The sequence below is a fragment of the Saccopteryx bilineata genome, chromosome 7 (genome assembly GCF_036850765.1).
Source record: "Saccopteryx bilineata isolate mSacBil1 chromosome 7, mSacBil1_pri_phased_curated, whole genome shotgun sequence".
Classification (NCBI taxonomy): Eukaryota; Metazoa; Chordata; class Mammalia; order Chiroptera; family Emballonuridae; genus Saccopteryx; species Saccopteryx bilineata.
In genome coordinates this window covers 31,956,206-31,981,048 of record NC_089496.1, presented here as the reverse complement: position 1 = coordinate 31,981,048, position 24,843 = coordinate 31,956,206, and the positions used below count along the sequence as shown (strand labels likewise).

The following is a 24,843-nucleotide window of genomic DNA, read 5'->3' as shown; positions in this document are numbered from 1 at the left end:
TGCAATCAGAATTGGGTAGTTCTTTGCATAAGGCAAGTGAGAATTATCTAAGACCTTCTCTTTTATTTCGGTTCTTTGTACTACAGGGACGGGCATTTCAAATTATCAGACAGCAACTAGTTTGTATGAAAGGAAATGTGTGTCCCAGACATTTACTTCTTAACTTTTTACAACAGAAGCAACTATAGCGATATGGTACACAATATACAGATCTTTGTTCTTTTCTGATATATATATATATATATATATATATATATATATATATATCTTCAAATATCTTTCTCACTTAGGCATTTATGTTGTCAATTGCATGTGCTGTACACAATAGCCAAACTTCACACATCAAAATAGAAGAGAAGCAAGGGCAATCAATACTTATCCACTGTTTATTGGTCAACTTATGAACAGAAGTGGACAATTATAAATAAGTCTCGGAGATTTGAATCACATATGCAGATAATGTATTCAGTAAAAGTTCTGGAAAGTATCCGGTGAGTCATGCAGCTGGAGGAGAGAGATGCCCCATTTGGTGGCATGGGCTCTTCCTTCATCACTTCCACGAATTACTTCTCTGAGACCAGTAGGAAAGGGAGACTGCTTCATTGGAAGCCATAATATATATTTATCCATATATTTTAAAGCTATAGTTTCCTTCTTATTGTGTCCAGGCCTATAAAATAGATACCGCTTTCTTAGGCTGTAATTGAAGAATTTTAGAGACAAAAATTGACCTTAAGGATTATTTTACTGGCCCTAGGAAAATTAGACTCAGCATATTAATTGCACGACTAATTAGTGGTAAAGCCGGTGATCAAACAGTCTGCAAGACCTCTAGCCTCGTTCCCTTTGACTCCACCGTCCTGCTGCATTTTGCCCACTTCTTTCTTTATTCTCTGGGTGTAGCTGAGAAGCTTTGTGATAATGTCTTGGTGGCACTTCTGTAAGCATTTCCCTTCCTCATACATGCAGAACAAGCAGATTGTTGACCCTAATAGGTTGTGTAATTCTTAAGAGATCTCTGTATTTTCCTCCATACAGCCTCAAAACCAGTGGATTTGAAATTATGCATTGGCCCTGTTCCTAATACCACACAACTGTGCCACATTCCCTGTCCAATTGAATGTGAGGTCTCACCTTGGTCAGCTTGGGGACCTTGTACCTATGAAAACTGTAATGACCAGCAAGGCAAAAAAGGTATGTAATAGTAACATGACATGCTTAAAACTCCCATCAATTGAATTATACCGTGAAGTATTTAAAAATGCTACTCTGTGTTTCCTGTGCTTAGTCATTGGTGATATTTTTTTTCCGGAATGGCTAAAGAGTATTGATTTCAAGAGATGAATAAACCTACTCTGGTGATGATACCAGAAGATTAAAAGTGAAAAAAGTAGGCAGGATAGTTGTTAATTTAAACAGCAGATGGAGAACATCTAATGTAATTTTGTGCAGTGGTTACAATGAGCTGTGGTGTCAGACTGACCTATATTGGTAAACTTCAGTTCCATGCTGTTTAGATAAGTTAATTCACTTATCTAAATCTTTGTCCCCTTGGCTGGAAGAGGGATGTAATAACCTCGCCACCCAAGTTTTCTCTAAAGATTCAGTGAGATGATAAACATAAAGCTCTCAGTTGCCTGACCCCGTAGCTAGTAGCTAGTGCCCAGTAAACAGAACTCATTATTTTGAAGGTAAAAACCAAAACAAAATGCTATTTCTTTTATAATACAAATGATATATCTAAGAGGAGTGGAATAAATAACAATGGTTTATTATGTGGTAGGCATGGTGGGGTAATTTTAACACATTGTTAAAGTCATTTTCCTATTTCGTTTCAAAGGGCGGTGTCCTAGTGACCCTAATATGTTCACGTAGCAGTAAACAGACATCAGTTTTGTTATACGTTGTCAGGAAGGGCAACACTTCGGTGCTTTTAGGGCACAGAGCAGGACTGAATACTCATTAGAGCTCATGGTTTACATCCCCAATTCAAATTTCCAGGGAGTCTAAAATCAACGAAGCTCAAAGAGATGATTTCTCTGGGACTATTCAACTTTATCAGGGGTTCCTTTTCAGATTTAATGGTGTGATAGTGTTGAAGAATTCAAAGTAATAGCATTTTTGTTTGGTCATGAATATTTCTGAATAGCTTGCGATTTCATTGTTTCTTTGAATATTTTATAACTATAGATTTTCCAAGTCAAGCAAAATCAAACTAGAGTTTTCTCTCTCTCCCTCTCTCTCCCTCTCTCCCTCCCTCTCCCTCTCTCTCCCTCCCACCCCCCTCCCTCCCTCCCTTCCACCCCACCTCCAGCCCTGAAAGAGATGAGAGAGACTTGGCGTGCCTTGCCTTATTTTTACTATAGTAAGCTAATAACGAAAGTTCCTCTTTGGCCATTCTGTTTATTCATTCGTTTATGTATTTAATAAATTTTTAAATGTACATTAAGCTAGAGTTTGGGGCTACACCAGTGACTAAAAGCAGATATGACTTCTGCCTGCAAACTTCATTCAGCTTTCACATGGGATTTCATCCAGCCTTCTGCAATATCCAACCCATCATGGCACCAGTTAATATTTTCCTTCCCTAATAATTCAGGCTTCAAACTGAGGAAGCGGCGCATTACCAACGGGCCCCCTGGAGGCTCTGGGGGCACTGGGAACTGCCCTCACTTACTGGAAGCCATTCCCTGTGAGGAGCCATCCTGCTACGAGTGGAAAGCAGTGAGGCTTGGAGACTGTGAACCAGATAATGGAAAAGAGTGTGGTCCGGGCACTCAGGTCCAAGAGGTTGTCTGCATCAACAGTGACGGTGAGACACATGTCTATCCTGCTTTTGTGAATGTCTCCTAACCCTGTGCTTTAAAATCTTGTCATCTCATCGTAATTGATTCCATTTACAAACACAGAGAGAGCTGCTGCTTCTTTCTTTCCTTAGCTTCTTCCTTCCCTCCCTCTCTCCCTCCTTCCGTCCCTTCTTCCCTCCTTTCCTCCCTCCTTTTCTTTCTTCCTAATAGTGGCAGTAAAGAGGTGCTTTTTTAATTTGAAATAGGTAACATAGAATATGAATTAAATCATCATAAAGCCAACAATGTATTAAATTGTCACATTTTAAAGTAACAAGAAAAGGTTACATTCTTTTAAAGTGGTAATTTTTGTTATTTTCCAGAGAAAATGAGAAGGGTTATAAGAGTGGTTGATCTGACTTGCAAAGCCTTTATTTCCCACTCTGAGTGATATACTTTAATTTCTGGTTTCTGGAGCCACCAGACCGGTCTCACCCTGGAGTTCCCAAATCCATTTCTGCGCTCTAGGGGCCTTCGCTCTGGGTATGTCACAGAGCCACTGGGGTGACGATTTTCCACACAGTTCTTTTCCTGCACCACAGGAATCACCTTGGACTCTTACAGCTGATTTCGGTGTGATAAAATCCTGTCTTGTTAGACCTGGCATAAGATTTTCACATTCTTTCCAAGAGAGCTGCTACTGTTTTAAAGTGATCCCCTTACTGTTTTTGCAATCCCAGAAACACACTTCGGAAACAGAACTTGCCCAGGCATAGTTTAAAACCTCTGGCTAAGAGCACTTCTAAGGTCCCTTCTTGCTCTCGAATCCTGTGACCCTGCACAACAGAGCAGCAGGAGCACCAAGCCCCAGGGACCCATGGTTTGACAGCTTCTGCTGTTTACAGCACACTCGGAACCCTGCCGGCAGCCTCGCAGGGGCCCTGGAACATCTGGTGACCATCATAACCCCCCTCCCTGTGTGCCTCCAGCCGGCAGAACCGTTTCCTCCTGTGAGGCAGTCACCGTGCCGAGAGAGAGCGGCTCTCCAGGGCAAGAGAATGACAGACACTCTTAGGACTGAAAAATTACCCTTTCAACTTTGAAATGTGCAGTGTCTTCTTTGTTTAGGGTCCAAGGTAGTCATGCAGAACAGCACCAGGTAAAAGCCAGACCGCCATCTGGGGTTAGCAGGAAAAGAAATGGATTATAGTTCTAGAAAGTGGTGAGTGAATTTTGTGCATTCTGCTTTTACTCTCTGTGGATATGATTGGTTATGGTATATCCTCTCTTTAGCTTGTACCCAATCCTGCTCTAAAGGGGAAGAGAAGGAGATTGACGTCAGGAAAAAAGAAAGCAAAAGGAGTGCATTCTGTGGTGCTCATGCACCCACTTCGATCCTAACTTGCATTAGATGGCACTCTATCTGCTGAGATGCTGTGAACATAGTAAGGGTCATAGTTATTTTATCATCATTGGTTAACTCCCTTACTGATATCACTTCCTAATTTTTTTTCCCTCCATTCAAATAATTTTTCTTATCCTCCTATCACCCTAGGGGGGAACTGGGACCCCATATGTTGTGAAAGGTGTATTTGGGTGAGCTAAAACACAAATGAAAAACGCTAACACGGAAGGTTAGTTGCACGTGGCACTTCTGCCTAAGTGTGGTCAGCTGAAAAATCAGATCTCACTCGTGGCAGTGGTCTTCAGGAAAGTTTGTGCAAATTGAGTCTATTTTAAATTTACTAGGGGCACTGGCTGTTTTAAAAATATCAGTGGTTAAAAAGAATTGGGTCTGGTAAAATATTTCGTAACACAGATGTTTGCCTCCGACATCGCCTTGTGGAACACGAAGGATCAAGCGGAGGAAGGGGTGAGCTGAGCCGGGTTATACTGAAAAGGAACACGTGTGATAACCTAGCAGGCACGTGGACAGCTGGCCGCACACAGAGCTGGTTTCACTCTATCTCACAGACAGAACGAATTGAAGACGGTCAGACATATGCTATTGATATCCAGTTCATTATCAATGTGCTTCATCAGGGCATCTCTATCATTAATAAATGTTACTTCTTGACATTAATTAGTTGTAGTGCAGCTTGGTATTTTAAGTGGCTCAACAACAGGGGTGTGTAAAACCAAGGAAATTCTCTATTATTGTACAGCAGAGAGTAGAGGTTGTTCAAATTTACATATAATTGAACCATTACTGAGCTGATAGAGTAAGAACAAAAGCTGGGGCCCTGTAAATACTACTCCAGTATTATTACCATGTGGCCGGTCACCTAGTAAGTGTTTAGCAGCTGCACCAAATGTTGTTTTGTAATTAAATCGAACCCAGGGAATTAAGGTTGATTAGTTGTACAGGCTCTACCTCTAGGCCCGGCTGTGGCTATAGATTTTGTTTTATAATTAAGTGAAATCTTAGCTAGGGAAATGAAGAATTAAAGCCTATGAATGTAGCAAATAATAACAAGACCTTTTTTTTTTTCTCCTACATTTCTCACAAATTTACAGCCTCGTTAATGACCTAAAAACATTTAATCCTCTCTTTTTTTTCCTGAAATATTCTTTGTCTACATTTCCAGAGATCATTAGGATTTGCTGGTGGTGTTTTATTTTTTTTTTCATTTCTTTCCTGTTATCTTCTTTTTTAAAAATTATTTATTGAATTAATTGGGGTGACTGGTTAATAAAATTATACAGGTTTCAGGTGCACAGTTGTACAGTTTATCATCTGTATATTGCATGTGTGTTCACAAGCAAGTCAGGTCACCCTGTGTCAGGAGTAGATTGGGGACAGGCTGTGAGGGGACCCGGGAGGACCTATGTAGACTCTCCGACAGACGGGGAAGTATCACAGATATGCAAGGAAGAGGACTCAGAATCATCCTATGTGTATTAGAAGAAGTATTACTCGTGACCCTGGCCGGTTGGCTCAGCGGTAGAGCGTCAGCCTGGCGTGCGGGGGACCCAGGTTCGATTCCTGGCCAGGGCACATAGGAGAAGCGCCCATTTGCTTCTCCACCCCCCCCCCCTTCCTCTCTGTCTCTCTCTTCCCCTCCCGCAGCCAAGGCTCCATTGGAGCAAAGATGGCCCGGGTGCTGGGGATGGCTCCTTGGCCTCTGCCCCAGGTGCTAGAGTGGCTCTGGTCGTGGCAGAGCGACGCCCCGGAGGGGCAGAACATCGCCCCCTGGTGGGCAGAGCGTCGCCCCTGGTGGGCATGCCAGGTGGATCCCGGTCAGGCGCATGCAGGAGTCTATCTGACCGTCTCTCCCCGTTTCCAGCTTCAGAAAAATACAAAAAAACTAAAAAAAAAGCTAAAAAAAAAAAAGTATTGCTCGTAATTAAAGATGATCAGAAAAGCAATTTTATATCTTTGAGCACAAATACAGGAACGACCCCAAAGGTCAGATGGTACTGTTGGGTGGAGCGGTTGTTGGATATAGAGGATATGGGATGAGAAAACCCAAATCTCCCCTACTTCTGTTTTTGCGAAAAAAAAATTTTTTTAATTTTTGTTGTTGTTGTTTTTTGTTTTTGTGAAATTTGCCGGTGTTTTACTTAAAGGTGTAACTTTAGAGAAGCAAAATTATTTTGTTTTACCAGATTGGTTGGCTAGAGATAGAACAAAGCAAGACTATTAGACTGCAAGTGGGAGGTGGGGGGGAGTATTGTCTTATTTATTAATTAGGAAACCAAACATTGTTTTCATATTTTCATCCCCTCTGTTGAAAAAAATGAAGTGATGCCATATACATATTTTCTTACCATTCACTCTACTTCAGGTATCAGAGTTTGACACCTTCCTGTGTGAATTTCAGAACCAGTTTTGTTATTTTATCTGGGGTGTAGCCTTGTAAAGCAGGGAATCTCAGCCGTTTCACAATGCCTGCACCTTCTATGCTGCCCTTCTCATTTTCCTCCACAGCAGGAAAAGTGAACATAACCAGGGACATTGATGTACGTGGCTCACGTTCATACTTAACACAGATTTTTATGAAACAAACAAAAAACCCCATATTTCTATGGCAATAAATTGACGCAACATTTCATCCTTCCACAGCTACTAATGATGTGGCAGCAAGAGCAGTGGTCAGCCGGGGCCCTCAGAGAATGTCATGCCATTCTGAAAACCCTTTGGCTCTGGTTTGATTCTTGCCTCTTCCACTGGATAAAGCGTCTCAAAATTCAAATCAATGGGAATACCATTATTACATGGATAACCTCCAATCACTCTAGCTCATTTGTTAAAAGTAACTAACTTAAATGTCATTAGCAACGTATGTTTTCTATATACTTAAAATCTAGCTGTAACACACCATTGTGTCGTATCACTGTGGCTAAGGAGTATGAGATATGGATCCACACCTGCAAAGAGAAGGGAAGGCTTGTTGAATGCTGACTCTTTCCTGAATACGCTGTCATACTTCTTTTTCCCATGTATTCTATATTGAGGGGAACAGAAGGACATATCAGATTGAGATCTTGAGGTAAATACAGGAATAAACACCTAGGTTTCTCAAAAAGTTAAAAATGAAACTGCCTATGACCCAGCAGTTCCTCTCCTGAGTATATATCCAAAGAAACCCACAACACTCATTCGAAAGAATATACAAGGTATGGGAAGAGGAGGGTTACAGCTGTGGGTACATGAACCAGTGAGGTTATTCTGGTATTAGTTATTAATTTTGTGTTATTTTCCATATCAACAGCTGGAAATGTACTTTCGCCCCACCCTGTATCTGTCCCTATCATTACTGCAGCATTATTTACCATATGTGAAAAGCCCAAGTGTCCGTCAATAGACAAGTGGATTAAAAAGTGTTGGAATATATATATATATATATATATATATATATATACACACACACACACACACACACACACACACACACAATGGAGTATTACTCTATTTTATTTTAAGCCTGTGGTACAATTTATATCTGATTTATAAATTGTATAACCCCTAGATTTATTTGTTCAAATATCTACATATGAAAGAATAACAGTTTGGAAGGGGACAGAGGTATATGGGATAAGAATTATAGGATAGGGAGCAAAGCATCAGGAATAGAAAGAGAAATCACAAAGCTTATCGTTGAGACTAATGTTTTGACTGATTGGGGGCATTCACAAACTCCCCTAGAAGAATAGGCCAGGCCAAGGATTAGGATGCACACGGTTTATTAAGGCTGCGCCCCCCGGAGAAAGCAGCAAGAGAAGAGGGAACAAAGAAGGAAAACAGAGAACGTCACTTCATATGTATGTTGAGAGCTAGATGAGAAAGCAATTTCAGAAGCATGATCATTCTCTGGAACTGGAATCTGCTTCTTAACACCAATTACACACCATTATGTGGAAAAGCTGATCTTTTAAATGCAAGAATACGCTCTGTAACTGAGTTGTTTTTCCATAATTTAAGCAATAAATCAACTAAGTTTCCTTCCTGTAGAATGCTACTCTATTTAATGTGTTTGGAATATAATTAGGTTGGATATTATGCTTAAATCTAAGGTCCCTTACTTTACAATTAGGATCATCTAACACTGTTGGTAGGAATTTGTTTCCTGTAATTGGTTTGAGATTCTCCATTCAATTTGTTGTAAAGATGAATTTTTTTTTTTAAATTTAAGGCAATAGGTTATTCTTTACTCTTGGTTTGTAGTAAGCACAATTTTACTTTGGCCTTAAAAATTCTGGCATTGCATACCCTAATCTGTCTTCTGTGTGTATATGTGTGTGTTTGGTTTGTAAAAAATCTCTCAGGATTGTGCCAATGTTCTTTTGCATAACAATGCCTTGGAAAAGAACAGAGTTTTATAAAGAGCTTTCTTTTTCAAAGTAGTATAGATTTAGCAGACACCTCAGATGAAAGTTAAGCAACCAGAAATTTGCTTACCAATTTATGAGAAATATAAACTACTGGAGGGTCTGAGCAGGTGAGTGACCAAAACTGACTTATGTTATTAGAGAATAATTTATGTTGCTTTGTTGAGGCCAAACATTAAAGGAGAAGAGAAGTGACGAGGCTCTTTCTGTGATTCAGGAGAGACGTAAGTGAGGCTTACGTAGGGGTTGCAACAACGGGAGGGGTTGCTAGTTTCAAATAGTTAAACTCCATGTCTGGGAAAAAGCAAGACAAGTTAGTTAATAGACTTATTGGTATCCCATGATCAGGTATTCCTTTTTCTGGGGTTACTGATCTCCCAACATAAATCCTGTCTTTATCATCAGCTCATTTAGCTGCTTAAAATCTTTTGTTGGCTTCCTGTTGCCTTTTGTGTAAAGTTCAAAGCCTTTTGGGAATTACAGAATGTCTCTCCTGATATTATTTTGCCCATTTTATCAATTGCTTTTCTGTTCTTTATTATACCATTGTACATTGTATAGGACAGGGGTCCCCAAACTTTTTACACAGGGGGCCAGTTCACTGTCTCTCAGACCATTGGAGGCCCGGACTATAAAAAAAACTATGAACAAATCCCTATGCATACTGCACATATCTTATTTTAAAGTAAAAAAACAAAACGGGAACAAATACAATATTTAAAATAAAAAACAAGTAAATTTAAATCAACAAACTGGCCAGTATTTCAATGGGAACTATACTCCTCTCACTGACCACCAATGAAAGAGGTGCCCCTTCCAGAAGTGCGGCAGGGGCCAGATAAATGGCCTCAGGGGGCTGCATGCGGCCCGCGGACCGTAGTTTGGGGACCCCTGGTATAGGATTTGGTTATTTGTCCTTTACCATTACGCAATCTCCCCTCTATGCTCTTAGTCACTACGTGCCCATTTTATCAATTGCTTTCCTGTTCTTTATTATACCATTGAACATTATATAGGACTTGGTTATTTGTCCTTTACCATTACGCAATCTCCCCTCTATGCTCTTAGTCACTGCGGAGTAGGGATCATCGCTTATTTTTGAATACCTGCTTCCTAGCTCTGTGCTCTACATAACAGATTGTCAGTAAATGTCTTACTCATCACTAATTTCTTGCTTTCTTTTATCCCTAAGCATCACGTCTTTTCAGGAAATGGCTCAGGTTCTCCTCAAGTAAACTTGTCATCTTGCTCTAACTGAAAATTCAAACTCTGCCTACCAGATGTCAAATAAAGCATGACATCAAATTGTACACTCTATTAGCATCTCAAAATGCCTTCAAATTTCACCACTCTCAATTCCCAGCACACCAAACCAAAAGTGCTACAGCATTGGCACAAAGAAAAAAAAAAGATAAACAGAATGTGCATAAAATCCTATATACGATCTGAAGGATTTCTCTTGCACCATCTTATCATTAGACTTTTTTGTTGAGATTGAATTTTCTGGATGCTAGTTATTGAAGCACAGAGCATAGGTTCAAATGCTAACTTTGCCACTAATATTGTTGTGGAGTGTAAATGAGTCGATATATATTTAGTGCTAAGAATTGTGCCCGATGCACAGTTGAAGAATTTCTTGTTACTATCATTCTTCTGAAAGGAGTTCAATAGTGAAACAGTTAACTAAGCACAGAGACCATTCTTTTTGTTTGTTTGGCTAAGGGTAAGAATTTTACTACCCATACTGATCAAATGATTTACAGTGTATCTCATTTATTTTTATAGCACCTTTATTAAATAGCACCCTCATAAACATGCTATCATAACATCCTCATAAGTATGCTCATTTTAAAAGAATTTGTATATGGCTTTAAAATTATGGGTGACTTCCTCCTTTTCTATCAGCTATTATAAAGAAAATGTATAGCAGTAAAATTTCATAATAGAAAATCTTTTCACCTGTTATACAAGTGAAATAGATTTCTCAATTATATTTTTTTTCACTTGACATGTTATTGATTGAAATTAATGCTCTCGTACTGTCTTCTGAAGGCTACTACAATTGTTTCATGATATTTGTGCAAATTAATTATTGGAACATATTGCTATTAATTTGAAAATAGATAATGAGTGGCATTTTTCTATTTGTATCACCTAACTATTGCACTGAGTGTTTCATATTAGGAAACTGCAATTCCTTTCTTTTCTTAGGAAGATAAGTCATGGAGTATGGCCAGAAATTAGACTTAAGTTGATTTATGTAAGACCAAGAAATATTGTTGTGAACGGCAATTAAATACAATGGAAAAAGAAATCTGTAGTAACACTGAACTTCAAGACTACTGGTATTAAGCACTGCATTAAGTGGGAGCTGGGGAAAATATATCTTCCTAAAAACTCACCAATATCCACATTAGGAAATAATAGATGAGATACCATTTAGCTATGCTTCCCAGTGTGAAATTTCTTATATTAAAAGGGCACATATTGTTGAAACAGGGCATGTAGTATAAAAAGCCACAAGATTAATATACTGCATTTTCTTGGCTATTTGGCCAATAGGCTTAAAGGGAATGGAGAATATAAGTGAATTAACTAGTAAAAATTTTAAATCTTTGCCTGACCAGGTGGTGGCGCAGTGGATAGAGTATCAGCCTGGGACACAAAAGACCCAGATTGGAAACCCTAAGGTTGCTGGCTTGAGCATGGGCTCATCTGGCTTGAGCACAAGCTCACCAGCTTAAGCGTTGGGTCATTGACTTGAGCATGGAATCATAGACATGATCTCATCATCACTGACTTGAGCCCAAAGGACACTGGCTTGAAGCCCAAGGTTGCTGGCTTAAACCCAAGGTCACTGGCTTGAGCAAGGGGTCACTGACTTGGCTGCAGCCCCCTGGTCAAGGCACATATAAGAAAGCAATCAATGAACAACTAAGGAACCAGAATAAAAAATGATGCTTCTCATCTCTCCCTTCCTATCTTTCTGTGTGTGTGTGTGTGTGTCTCTCTAGCTTGCTAAAAAAATAAATAACAATTTCAATCTTTGACCTTATACTTTAAAATTATAAATCTTTGATCAAAAGTAATTGCTAAGTTGATTAAAAAATTTAAAAGATGTATATTAATTATGTATATGTTATTTGCCTCCTCAACATTCATTCATTCTCTCCTCAACTGTGCCTTCAATTTTTCTTTGATAAATTCATCCATCCTGAACCTATCCACAAGTCTTGCTGGGATTGATACAGTGCTGGGATTCAGCCAGTTGGAGATATCTTAAAAAGCAGTTTTATTGTTTTTTGTCAGGTATTATTTAATATTTTTTCATTAATATTTTTAAACTCTTATACTCTAGTTCTGTGTACTTTTTTTATTCTTATGTAAGTATTAATTAATTAATTAATAATTAAATAATAAAATACCTTTTGGTATATTATTTTTTTCTACTTAAAACAGTCATTAGGGCAGAGAACCAGCTGTTAAATTATTGGAATCCCAGCACTGTACTGTTTCCTTTTCCATACCAAGGCTGTGACCCATCTGCCTGGCCATAGTGATTGCTTTAAGGATGAGCATATGACCCAGTTTGGGCTAGCAAGAGAGAATACACACAAGAAGTTGGGAAGAAATAACTAAAGGAGATGCAGAAGCTGTACAAAGTCACTACATCAAGTTGATAATATAAAAGGCAGGCGGAAGATAGAGGCATTAGTTGGTGTCATTTGAGCCATTGGATCTTTCTTCACATGAAACACTTTTTAATTATTACCCGCAGCCATTATTTGAACCAGTAAATTTTTAAAATTATTTTTACCTCCAAAGAGATCTGATACAGAGAGAGATTAGAAAGTTTCTGCTTTGGATGAGTGTCTACCCGAGCTTCTGTTTTTTTAGGTATATATTGTATTCATCTGTAATCAGTTAATCACTCTTTTTTTGGTTTTTTTTTTTTTTTGACAGAGAGTCAGAGAGAGGGACAGACAGACAGGAAGGGAGAAAGATGAGAAACATCAGTTCTTCGTTGTGGCACCTTAGTTCATTGATTGCTTTCTCATATGTGCCTTGACTGGGGGGCTGCAGCAGAGTGAGTGACCCCTTGCTCAAACCAGCAACCTTTAGGCTCAAGCCAGAGACCATGAGGTCATGTCTATGATCCCATGCTCAAGCCAGAGAACCCACACTGAAGCCGGTGACATCGGGATTTCAAACCTGTGTCCTCTGCATCCCAGTTTGATGTTTCTATTCACTGTGTCACGATCTGGTCAGAGGCTCTCTCTTTTATTTTTTTATTTTTTTGAAGACTGTCTATGACAACATTTGTAAAATCCCTAGATTATATGAAAGAAGAGTTTGACTGGCCTTCCAAATTAGTTAATTTCTACAGAAGATTTCTCAGTAGAAAAAAAAACAACGCAGGTGACAATCTGGTTGAAAGAAGAGGGACTCATTTTGTCTCTGCAAAGCATTTGACATTAGAATAAGAAAGCATCATTGTCCCAACCAGAGCAGAATTGAGCCAACAGAAATGGTGGAGTGTCTAAAGTTCCTCAAAGGATTTTTGTCACTATTATTACAAGATTTTTCTTTTTCCCTTCCTATTGTCTTCTACCTTTTATATTATTATTGTTATTGTTTTTAGATTTTATTTTATTCATTTCAAAGAAGGGAGAGAGAAAGAGAGAAGGGGGAGGAGCAGGAAGCATCTACTCCCATATGGGCCTTGACCAGGCAAGCCCAGGATTTCGAACTGGTGACCTCAGTGTTCCAGGTCACTGCTTTATCCACTGAGCCACCTCAGGTCAGGTGTCTTATGCCTTTTAACATTTCATTAATGGATATTATTGCTGAGATCATGATAGAAATAACATGATGTCACAGAGTGCCTAATATTTTTTATTGAGTCCAAAATGTCATCTTGGATTCAAAGCCATATTAGGATTATTAAATATGAAATTTATGCAGAAAACCTCATCTGGGCTTTTTAAAGATACAGTCCAGGAAAAAGGTACATACTATGAGAGAGCTAGAACCTTCTAGAGAAGTTCTGATCTCATAACAAAGTTTAGAATTACTGGTAGTTTAAACATTGGATAAATTTTCAAGAGTCTGCTACCTAGACTCATTTATTTATTCCTTCTGCAGCATTTGTTATGCCTGCTTTGATTCAGGCAGTGTAGCTTGTGCTGGTGTATTCATATTAATAATAACAGTTTCTACCCTCAAGCACCCACTGTCTGGTGGGAGATGGGAAAATGTGTAATCAAATTGCTTTAACATAGTGCAATAATTTCTAAACTAGAGATATGTTCAGAGTGCTAAGGGACAGAGTGGGCAGAGTTTACTCTCTACCTTGGAGGTCACTGAAGGCTTTCAAAAAGAGATGACTTATGTGTTAACCACAAGGATATATATATAAGCTCTTAAGAAGGCCAGTGTATTTTAGGCTAAAATCACAGCGGTGCAAAAGCGTAGAGGTGTGACCGAACTTGAGATGTTGGGGGCTGCAGATATTAGGGTTTATCACTGCAGAATTTTTGTTTGTAAAGTCAGAGAAGATGAATTTTTTTTTGGATAGCACCAGATCATTAAAAAAAAAAAAGCCAAGTTAAAGAGATTCTATTCTGTTCTATTGGAATTAAAAGTGTTCTGCTAGGGAAGTGGTATAATCTGACCATAAAGTGGAAATAAAACGCCAATCACTGTGGGGGGGGGGGAGTTGAGGGAGGTTGAGACAGATGCTCTTGTTCTTTTTTAAACTAAATGAAGGAGAATAACTATAAAACAAAATTTGATCTGGGAGTAATCCTGAGGTTTCTATTGCAGTGAAATTTGTTTTTAATCAGAAATGTTGATGCTGTCTTGTTCATCTGTCACACAGTAAATTTAGAAAATGGGGAAATATATCCATGTTTTAGAATCTATATTTTGTGTGAAAAACCTCTTATGAGTTGTCATGATGCTAACAAAGAGAAGGAATGTTCCAAATTAGTATTGTACAGCAAGTAAATATAGAAAGAAGTTATAATGAAGATTTTATTTTTCATTTATTTTAAAGAGTCCCTGATGACGTAGTTAAAAGAATACCATTCATAATTATTGGTGAAATATATATCCAAGCTTTATACACACACACCCCTGACATCTGCCTAAGAGGGTTAAAGATGGATATATAACAATAATATTGGTGAAAGCTGTAATTTTAACATATTTTATGTGCCACAAATACTTGAAAAAATAATAGCATAATGGTATTAATTCTGTTACTTCCAAGTAGTAGGTTGTCTAAGCTGCATGTTCCTGGAATTGATCTATAACATTATTAACAATGATTAATATGTTGATTGTTTGTTTTTTCACTTTTAATTTTAAAATCGATTTCTTTAGAGTTTGAATTAGATATGAAGAATATTCTATATTTTATGGTATTTTAATACATTCATTTACAATGTGGTTCTTAGCAGGCTGGGTTTATGTTAAATAACGTTAGTGCTCTATATGTGAACTGTGTTCAGGCAGGGGCTGGTCTGGCCTGTTCATTGCAGTGAGGCAAAACAATAAACCAGAGTTGCATCTGCATCATAAAGGAATCCTCTATCTTCATTCACAGTCACATCCTCTTGTTCTAACTTGATAAAAGCCTTTCGAAATGGATTTACTGGTGGCTTAAAGTGCAGCTTTGGTCAACAGAAAGGTTAATATTAGTGTGAAAATGTGTATGAAGAATATGGCTTTCATGTTCAGAAAATGGCAATGATTATCTAAGACTAAAATAAGGATGGCAAGGCTGGTGGTTGATGGTTCTTTTATAATCCCATAATCATTTAGTCAGACTCCAGGGTAAAGGACATTTTTCTGAACTCTTACAGAATTGTATTTGATATTGATTTGGGGGTATGCGTTAACCATATTCTGAAGTAAGTGTATCTGGGTTGCTTTCCACCTTCACCTTTCTCATAGAAGAGAGTGGTAGTAATTCTTGAGGTAGAGTGGCCTGCGTTATTCTGGTCTGACTGCCCACTTTTGTGAGATGAGGAATAGTTCAAGGGCCATTTACGTACTCTGAAGAGTTCAGGATGCACTGAGCTGTGATTCTTGGTGGCTAGGCATATATAACATATAAAGATATATAATAACACTGTACTCACCTCTCTTTTTACCTTAAATATTAATCTATCCTGTAAAATTCCAATATACAAAAAAATTATTTACCTGAAACGAACTAGTTTTGACTTAAGGTTCACTGAAACACTCAAAAGTGTTACTCTAAATGAGTGCGCTTCATGCTTTTTCTAAAAGCAATACATGTCTTAAGCCTCCTCCAGCCGAACAGTCAAAGGACCCGAGGCAACCCTATTAGTTGGCTCAATGGATAAAGCATCGGCCTGGTGGGCGGTTGTCCTGGGTTCAATCCCCCTGGTCAAGGCACATGTGAGAAGCGACCATCTGCTTCTCTCCCCCTTCCTCTCTTCCTCTCTCTCCCCTTCCCTCTCTCCCTCTCTCTCTCCCTATTCTCTCCCTACTCTCCCTCTCCTCCTCTCCCAGGTCAATATCTCAGTTGGTCTGAGCTATGGCCCTCGCACGTGCGGGAGTCTATCTCACTATCTCTCCTTCTCTCTCACTTTAAAAAAAAAAAAAAAAAAGATCCAAGATCCAAGGCTATCATACTAGCCCTAGCCCCATGGCATAAATCCAGGAATCCCATCCCATTCTGGGAGGCTGTGCAGCAAGACTGTCTGTCAATCATCTAGAATGTAACAGGGGTCCTCAGGAGCTTATCACTACATTGGCTTTCAGCCCTTCCTTCGGCTTAATGTAGGTACCAGCACAGAACCAGGATTTACTTCATGTAAGAAGAAATACAGTTGATTACCAAACATATGAGAACACTGCAACAAAAAATACAAATTCATGAGCCCTGGCTGGTTAGCTCAGTCATTAGGAGTGTTATCCTGAAAGAGCATGGTTGCGGGTTCAATCCCCAGTCAGGGCATGTGCAGGAAGTCATCAATGAGCGCACAACTAAGGGAAACAACAAATGAGGGTGTTTTTTATTTTCAAATCTCTCTCTCTCTCCATTTCTCTGTCTCTCTAAAATCAATTTTTAAAAATGAAAATTAATAAAACAGTATCTATTTTTTCCTATTTATAAAATCAATTAAATGAACACCCAGTGGTATGAAATAGAAACTTTTATACAGAAGAGGAGGAATTATAAATTATTATGATATTTAGAATGTTGTTTAGAAATATACATTATAAACTTCAAATACGTTAACCTATATACTTCTAGTAATCTGTTCTAAGGAATAATACCCAAAATATGGTTTCTTATAGAAAATGAAAGTGTCTACAGCATGTACTGAAGGAGTAAGAGTGAATTAGCTGATAAAGAAAGACCTGGGCCCTGGCCGGTTGGCTCAGTGGTAGAGCATTGGCCTAGTGTACAGGAGTCCCGGGTTCGATTCCCAGCCAGGGCACACAGGAGAGGCGCCCATCTGTCTCTCCACCCCTCCCCCTCTCCTTCCTCTCTGTCTCTCTCTTCCCCTCCCGCAGCCAAGGCTCCATTGGAGCAAAGAATGGCCTGGGCGCTGGGGATGGCTCTGTGGCCTCTGCCTCAGGCGCTAGAATGGCTCTGGTTGCAACAGAGCAATGCCCCGGATGGGCAGAGCATCGCCCCCTGGTGGGCATGCCAGGTAGATCCCGGTCAGGTGCATGCGGGAGTCTGTCTGACTGCCTCCCTGTTTCCAACTTCAGAAAAATGAAGAAGAAAAAAAAAAAAGAAAGACCTGAAGGGACTACAAGAAACAGCAGAGAAGAGTAAAAATATCTTTGTGTAGGTAAAATGTATTAGTTCTAATAATTAATGTGTAGTAGGACTACACATTTAAATTGATCTGTAGGTCTTTCTGATATTCCTGGCTATTCTGTTCTTTCGCCAAAACTAGATCACTTTTCCATAGTTTGGTCATTTATTTTAATATTTAGTAAAGCCATTCTTTTGTCTAAATTTACAAAAATTCACTAAATAGTCATTTGTGTCCAAGTTGCAAATAAACCTTTTTTTGTAATTGTTGACTTGGATTTTGGGAATCTTAAATGAATTTAGAAGAAATGGACATTTTTTCTGATGTATAATCTCTCTATCTGGAACCTTAATGTGTCCTTCTATTATTTATAAAGTTTTCCTTTATTTTTCAAAGGAGAGATGAGATGTGAAAAAAGCAACCCTCTAACAAAGATGAGGGGGACATGATTGTTGCTGTTTCTTGCTTTTCATAATATCCTGTGTTTATTTAGCGATCATTTTTTAAATGTAGAAGTCAATATATAAATGTAAAGACTTAGCCCATATCTTTAGAGATCAGGATAGGAAAGACAATTTTTTACTTATGACTATGCTACTGAATAGTAGTTATGTAATTCATTAAATGTTATGAGTCTTCCCTTTATAAAAGTGCAAAATTAGCACATAACTGAAAAGTATGTTAGCTATCTTTAGTTCTTAAGAAAGTATATTTTCGCCCTGGCCGGTTGGCTCAGCGGTAGAGCGTCGGCCTAGCGTGCGGAGGACCCGGGTTCGATTCCCGGCCAGGGCACACAGGAGAAGCGCCCATTTGCTTCTCCACCCCTCCGCCGCGCTTTCCTCTCTGTCTCTCTCTTCCCCTCCCGCAGCCAAGGCTCCATTGGAGCAAAGATGGCCCGGGCGCTGGGGATGGCTCTGTGGCCTCTGCCTCAGGCGCTAGAGTGGCTCTGGTCACAACATGGCGACGCCCAGGATGGGCAGAACATCGCCCCCTGGTGGGCAGAGCGTCGCCCCATGGTGGGCGTGCCAGGTGGATCCCGGTCGGGCGCATGCGGGAGTCTGTCTGTCTCTCCCCGTTTCCAGCTTCAGAAAAATGGAAAAAAAAAAAAAAGAAAGTATATTTTCTATATTATTAATTTGTGTTGCTACTAATAAAGCATCGTTTTCCTAATCATTTTTCTTTGTAGTTTGGGTATTGACAATTTTTTAACTACAATAATTCTTTTATTTCCTTGTTATTCAAATTCTATAGAAATATGAAAAATGCCTTAATAGACCTAGGGCAGATTATCCTGTGAATGTTTAAGGGACAGTGGGACAGTATAGACTATGGGATAGTGTCTGTTTAACAAAAGAGAAATATTGTATGCACGTGTTGATATTTTATTTAAATGTGTGGCATTGGTTTTTTTTTATTTCCCAAGTATTACCATATTATGATAGAAACCAAACAGGCATTACTGTAATAAATTTATTACCTTAAGGAAAGTGAAAATGATGGGCTTTTATAGATAGTTTTAAAAAACTCTTATGCCTGACCTGTGGTGGCACAGTGGATAAAGAGTCAACCTGGAAATGCTGAGGTCGCCAGTTCAAAACCCTGGGCTTGCCTGGTCAAGGCACATATGGGAGTTGATGCTTCCAGCTCCTCCCCCCTGTCTCTCCTCTCTCTCTCTCTCTCTCTCTCTCTCTCTCTCTGTCTCCCTCTCTCTAAAATCAATCAATAAATAAATAATTAAAAAAACTCTTATGTTACTGTTTCCACAGCTTTGATGTAATCTGGTTCTTATGTGTGATGTTTTAGCATTAAAATGATCATTATTTTATCTTTTGTTTACAATAATTTATTTATAATGATGCAGGATACTCTAACAAGAAAAAAAAATTCTTTAATGGTCAACAGCACGTTTTATCTCAAGTTGTCTGATGCAGTAGCAACCAAAAATAGAAACTGTTAAACAACAAAACCAAAGCCCATGGATAAATGATAAAAACACTTAAAAAGAGTATTTAACAGTGTGAGGTCTCATCTATAAAGGTGAAAGTGTGCAAAAGAAAACTTGTATAAATCAACAAGATGAAATATTTACCCAAAGAACATTTTCAATAATATTGATTTTTACCAGTTCCCGTATAGGCTAAGTGACTTACTTACTTTAGCTGGGCCTTGCCCGTTGGTCTGTGAGTGAACATGTACTTTTAAAAGAAAATGGAGAAAGCAGGTTCTGACTCTTGGGTTTCTAACTAAAATAACAGAGGATATGAGTATGCTCTTACTAATGCCCTCTGGCAAATAGCTCCACCTACCTATCTATCTCTGACTCTCCTTAGTTTGAGTTTTTCCTGACAGAGTTGTGGAAGACCCTACTGTCAAAATCTTTTTCATAATTTTGGTCAAGCCAAATGATTTAAGACCTAAAGAGCTTAAAAACACTACACTTTTAGGACTAATAGAAATCTATATCAACTGTGTATCAAAGAGGTTCTAAGACATCCTTTTAGAAAATAATAATCAGGTGTGATTTTTTTTTACATAGAAAAGTATATAGTAAGTTTCTCTATACAACTGCCTATACATTAAATTGTTTTATGTAATAGTGCATGTACTTGAAGGCACTATCACAAAAGGCGTTTTCAGATTGTTGCAGTCACATGTATGCATTACATTATGCATTATCTCCTTTAGGAAAATTGTAGGAAGAAATTTACTTACGTTTTTAAGTAAAGAACAGTTTTACTCCTCCTGAAAATTGTCCTATCCTAAGATGAATCTATAATTAATCCTCCTATGTGTTGACTGCTAAAAAGCTTAGAACTAAGATTAAGAGGACCCTGTTACCAATTTCTGGGATTTCATATATACAGATGTTTGGGTTAACTTCACTTCTCTGATATCTCTACTTTTAAAATAAAATTTTCTCATCTTTTTAAAATTACTATTAGCTAACTTCTAGATGTTGCAAACCACACTAAACAAGATGACATATGAATTAATTAACGTATTAAATTCTAATTTTCAGATATCTGCCTTACAAAAAACAATTCAGAGGATAGTGACCTGCCTTATCTGCCAGGTGGCAGCCCTATTCCTCCGTTCCCCCATCAGTCATTTGAAGGAAAAGTTACCAGGGGTCCCCAAACTTTTTACACACGGGGCCAGTTCACTGTCCCTCAGACCATTGGAGGACAGAACTATAAAAAAAACTATGAACAAATTCCTATGCACACTGCACATATCTTATTTTAAAGTAAAAAAAAACAAAACGGGAACAAATACAATATTTAAAATAAAGAACAAGTAAATTTAAATCAACAAACTGACCAATATTTCAATGGGAACTATGCTCCTCTCACTGACCACCAATGAAAGAGGTGCCCCTTCCAGAAGTGCGGCGGGGGCCGGATAAATGGCCTAAGGGGGCCGCATGTGGCCCGCGGGCCGTAGTTTGGGGACCCCTGAGTTATACAATGGAAGTGGAATACTATGGGAACTATTTTTTACCACGTCGTCTTACGAGCTCAGTGTCTAAAGAGTTCTATTTCAGAGATCACGTTTGGCCAGTTAACATTTTTTAAAATTAGGGATACATATAAAGTTCTTTGAAAATATAAGGCTATGTAAATGTAGTTGGGGTACTTAATTCTTAAAAGGTCTAAAAGAGTGGAAGGGGACCTAGATGACATTTTGTAATTAGAACAGAAAGTAATACTTTTACTGGGATAGCTCAGGCTGAGGACTCTTTTTAAGACCTGACTTTGTGTGTGTGTGTATATGTGTCTGGCTTTCTGTGTGTCTGTGAATGTATTCAGTTGTATGAAATGTTTGAATGTGTCATCATTATCACTTTGTTTCTTTAATCAGTGATGTTTTGAAATTGTCTAAAAAGATGCAGAAATTTTAAATGACTACATTTTGGAGAGCAGTATTTGTGGTTTTTAATTTTCTTTAATAGCGCAGTCAGCATTCTGATTTTCTATAAGCCCCTTCAGTGTATGTGTAGACTGGTGGTCTGCATATTGATTGCTCTTGTTTCTGTGACTAAAATTGATTCTCCCTCCCCACCCCTGAGACTTTTGCTTGTCATCAAACTTACTTTTTCTCTTATGCAAAAGTGACATTTGATTGGATTATTCAACAGAAGAAGGATTTTGTTTTTGAGCACAATCAATACACTTGTGTTCACTGATTTTATAGTTCTTTCAGTGACTGCCTTCATATGACTGTTGGAATGGTTTAGTTTCTGGTCAGATTACACCAAAGCTAGGTTTTTGTTGTTGTTGTTTTTTATCATTTTAACCTCTTTAATCAATGTAAAATAATTTTTAACAAATCTACTTCTAAAAATATTATGAACTCATGTAAATATGTTATCAATCAAGAAACATTTCAAGCACTTGTTTTCACAATATGCCATAGTATATCCATGGGTCTTAGTCTATCAGATTTTATACTCCAGTGGCATGTATAGAATATATGCATAAGCCCTGGCCGGTTGGCTCAGTGGTAGAGCGTCGGCCTGGCGTGCAGGAGTCCTGGGTTTGATTCCCGGCCAGGGCACACAGGAGAAGTGACCATCTGCTTCTCCACCCCTCCCCCTCTCCTTCCTCTCTGTCTCTCTCTTCCCCTCCCGCAGCAAGGCTCCATTGGAGCAAAGTTGGCCCAGGCGCTGAGGATGGCTCTGTGGCCTCTGCCTCAGGTGCTAGAATGGCTCTGGTTACAACAGAGGAGTCTGTCTGACTGCTTCCCCATTTCCAACTTCAGAAAAATACAAAAAAAAAAAAGTATATATGCATAAAATATAATTGACAATAAAAATTGCATATGATTAACTTTAAATGAATCATTATCAACAATGATAGAAGTCATATCTACCACTTATTTTAGCAACTATTTTGTACTAGGCTCTTTATACTGTGTTTAGCTTACTCTACCTATCATATCTAATTTTTTTAAGAGTGTTCCAAAAGGGTTAGTATTAACTTCATATTTCAGACAAGAAACTAGTAACTTACTCAAGGTTGTGATGCTGGAAAAGCATGTAAAATTCAGCTCCATTTGACTCCGGTGCCTGCAGTGTCTCAAAGCCCCACATTCCATCCACGGGGGCATTACAGATTTTCACAAGAAGTTAGGGATGGCTTCCAGCTTAGTGGTCAGGAAAACTTGAATGAGGTGGCGCAGATTGACCCAGCATTTTAGGGTGTGAAGGATTCAGTAAAGTTGAGAGAAGGATGAAGGGGTTTAAAATTTGGGAGGAAAGACATGGAAGTTGATGAATAAAGGCAAAAAGAAGAGCAACACGTGCATCCTGGAGTACCAAATATACTGATATGTAGAGAGGACCAAATATACTGATATGTAGAGAGCACAAGTTGCGTCTGAAAGTGGTTTGGATATAATTGGAAAGAAGAGTGAGTAAAGTAAGATTATAAAAGGGCTTGCATGCCACCGAATGGCTTGGAATTTATTCTTGAATGTAGAAAATTTACTTGAAGGCTTTTGAGGAAAGTATAATACTATTAAATGCTATACTGAAACTGTTGCATTGACCTGATAGGATGGCAGAATAAGAGGAATGTGTGAACATCTGGAAGTACAGAGAAGAATTCAAATAATTATTTTTAGATGGGAAATGTATTGCCAAGCCCTGGCTTTATAGGTTGGTTGGTTGGAGCGTCTTCCTGGAGCGCGGAGGTTGCCAGTTAGATTCCCCCAGTCAGAGCACATACAGGAGTGGCTCACTGTTCCTCTCTCTCTCTCTCTCTCTCTCTCACTCTCTCTCTCTCTCTCTCTCTCTCTCTCTCTCTCTTTCCCTGACAGCTCAAAAAAAGAAAGAAAAATGTATTGCCATCTTGCCATCTATCACATTCATAGAGTCAACAATTTAAGCAACAGAAGGTAGAAATATTTTCCCAAATTAAAAAAAAAAAATTCAGGAAACTACCTTTCAAAACCTACTAACACAGCATGTCATTAAAATAGGTGGGGGAAATATAGTATTTCTTTCTCCTTTTTTATCCTTTTGCATTATGTAAAGACTATATCTACGTGACCATGGCTGTAATTCTGATAAATGACAACAATTTAAATAAAGATGCATATGATCTCTTATTACCAAAGTGCTAATAAGGTGACAGAACAATTGATACCACATCCCCTCATTTAAGCTCATTATTAAATACACATGGTGTATCCTAAGGAATGACTTAAGTATATCCTGTCATCAGTCTTACTTTTTCTCTTATGCAAAAGTTTTTGTTAAAATTATTGATTTTCAGTTAAAATTAATGTTTAGTCTTTTAAAAGTGCAAAATAAATTCAGCTTTTTTGTCACTCCTGAAGGGTTAAGGAGACTGGATGAAAGAAAGTGAACGGATTAGCCAAAAACCATATGTGCATAACACATAGACACAGACAGCAGTGTGGTGATAACTGGGAGGGGGGCAGGTAGGTGGAGGGGGGCAAAGAAGGGGAGAAATGGGGTTGGAAAGAGGTCTTGCTTGGGCAGTGGATGCCAATGCAGTGTACAGATGCTGGTTTATTGAGTTGTGTACTTGAACCTGTATGATTTTGTGAACCAATGTCATCCCAATAAATTCAAGTAACAAACAAACAAAAAAAGAATAAATCATTGTCTTATGGAGACTTATATTGTCAGTAAATAGCCTGCCTTTTATTAAGAAAAAGAGAAAAATTAAATAATCAAGAAATTATAACTGAAACATTATTTACAGCAGCACTTCACCCTGAAGCCAAAAATTAGCCTTACCTCCTCGACCAGAGGTAGTCAACCTGGTTCCTACCGCCCACTAGTGGATGTTCCAGCTTTCATGGTGGGCGGTAGCAGAGCAACCAAAGTATAAATAAAAAGATAGATTTAACTATAGTAAGTTGTTTTATAAAGATTTATTCTGCCAGTGAAAATCTGACATAAAGTACTTGGTAAGTAATTACTATTATATGCTTTAACTTGCTGTAACTCTGCTTTATCAATTTTATAGAGTAAAGTTACTTCCCTGCTTTATAAATCACCATTACTGTGGAACCGGTGGGTGGTTAGAAAATTTTACTACTAACAGAGATACAAAAGTGGGTGGTAGGTATAAAAAGGTTGACTACCCCTGTGCTAGACAAACAAGGTCATCTCTGCACACTGACAAGGTCAGCTGTCTTGTAGAAGCCTCATTTTGCAGGAAGGTGGGGGGTGAGTGGCTATATTTTATCAACCAATTACAATTTTATAATTTCTTCTCTGGAAGAGCTAACAAATAAGTAATATGTCATCTGGAGACATGAATCAGTTCTTACAGAGTCATTTCTGAGTACAGTGACATTAGCAAGGCTGAGTCAACAACGCTATCTTCCATTCCACCTTTCTGATTTCAAAAAATGGGTCAGTGAAGTAGGTTAAGTTTTCT

General features: G+C 38.5%; 1 protein-coding gene across 1 annotated transcript in view; it reads left to right on the top strand.

The window, feature by feature from the left end:
- Nucleotides 1-24,843, top strand: part of THSD7A (thrombospondin type 1 domain containing 7A) — a 399,875-nt gene that overhangs the window by 252,751 nt on the left and 122,281 nt on the right. Inside the window, exons 5-6 of the mRNA XM_066238339.1 lie at nt 1,039-1,194; nt 2,600-2,812. Coding sequence (XP_066094436.1) covers nt 1,039-1,194; nt 2,600-2,812 — 369 coding nt within the window. The remainder of the gene's footprint in view (nt 1-1,038; nt 1,195-2,599; nt 2,813-24,843) is intronic.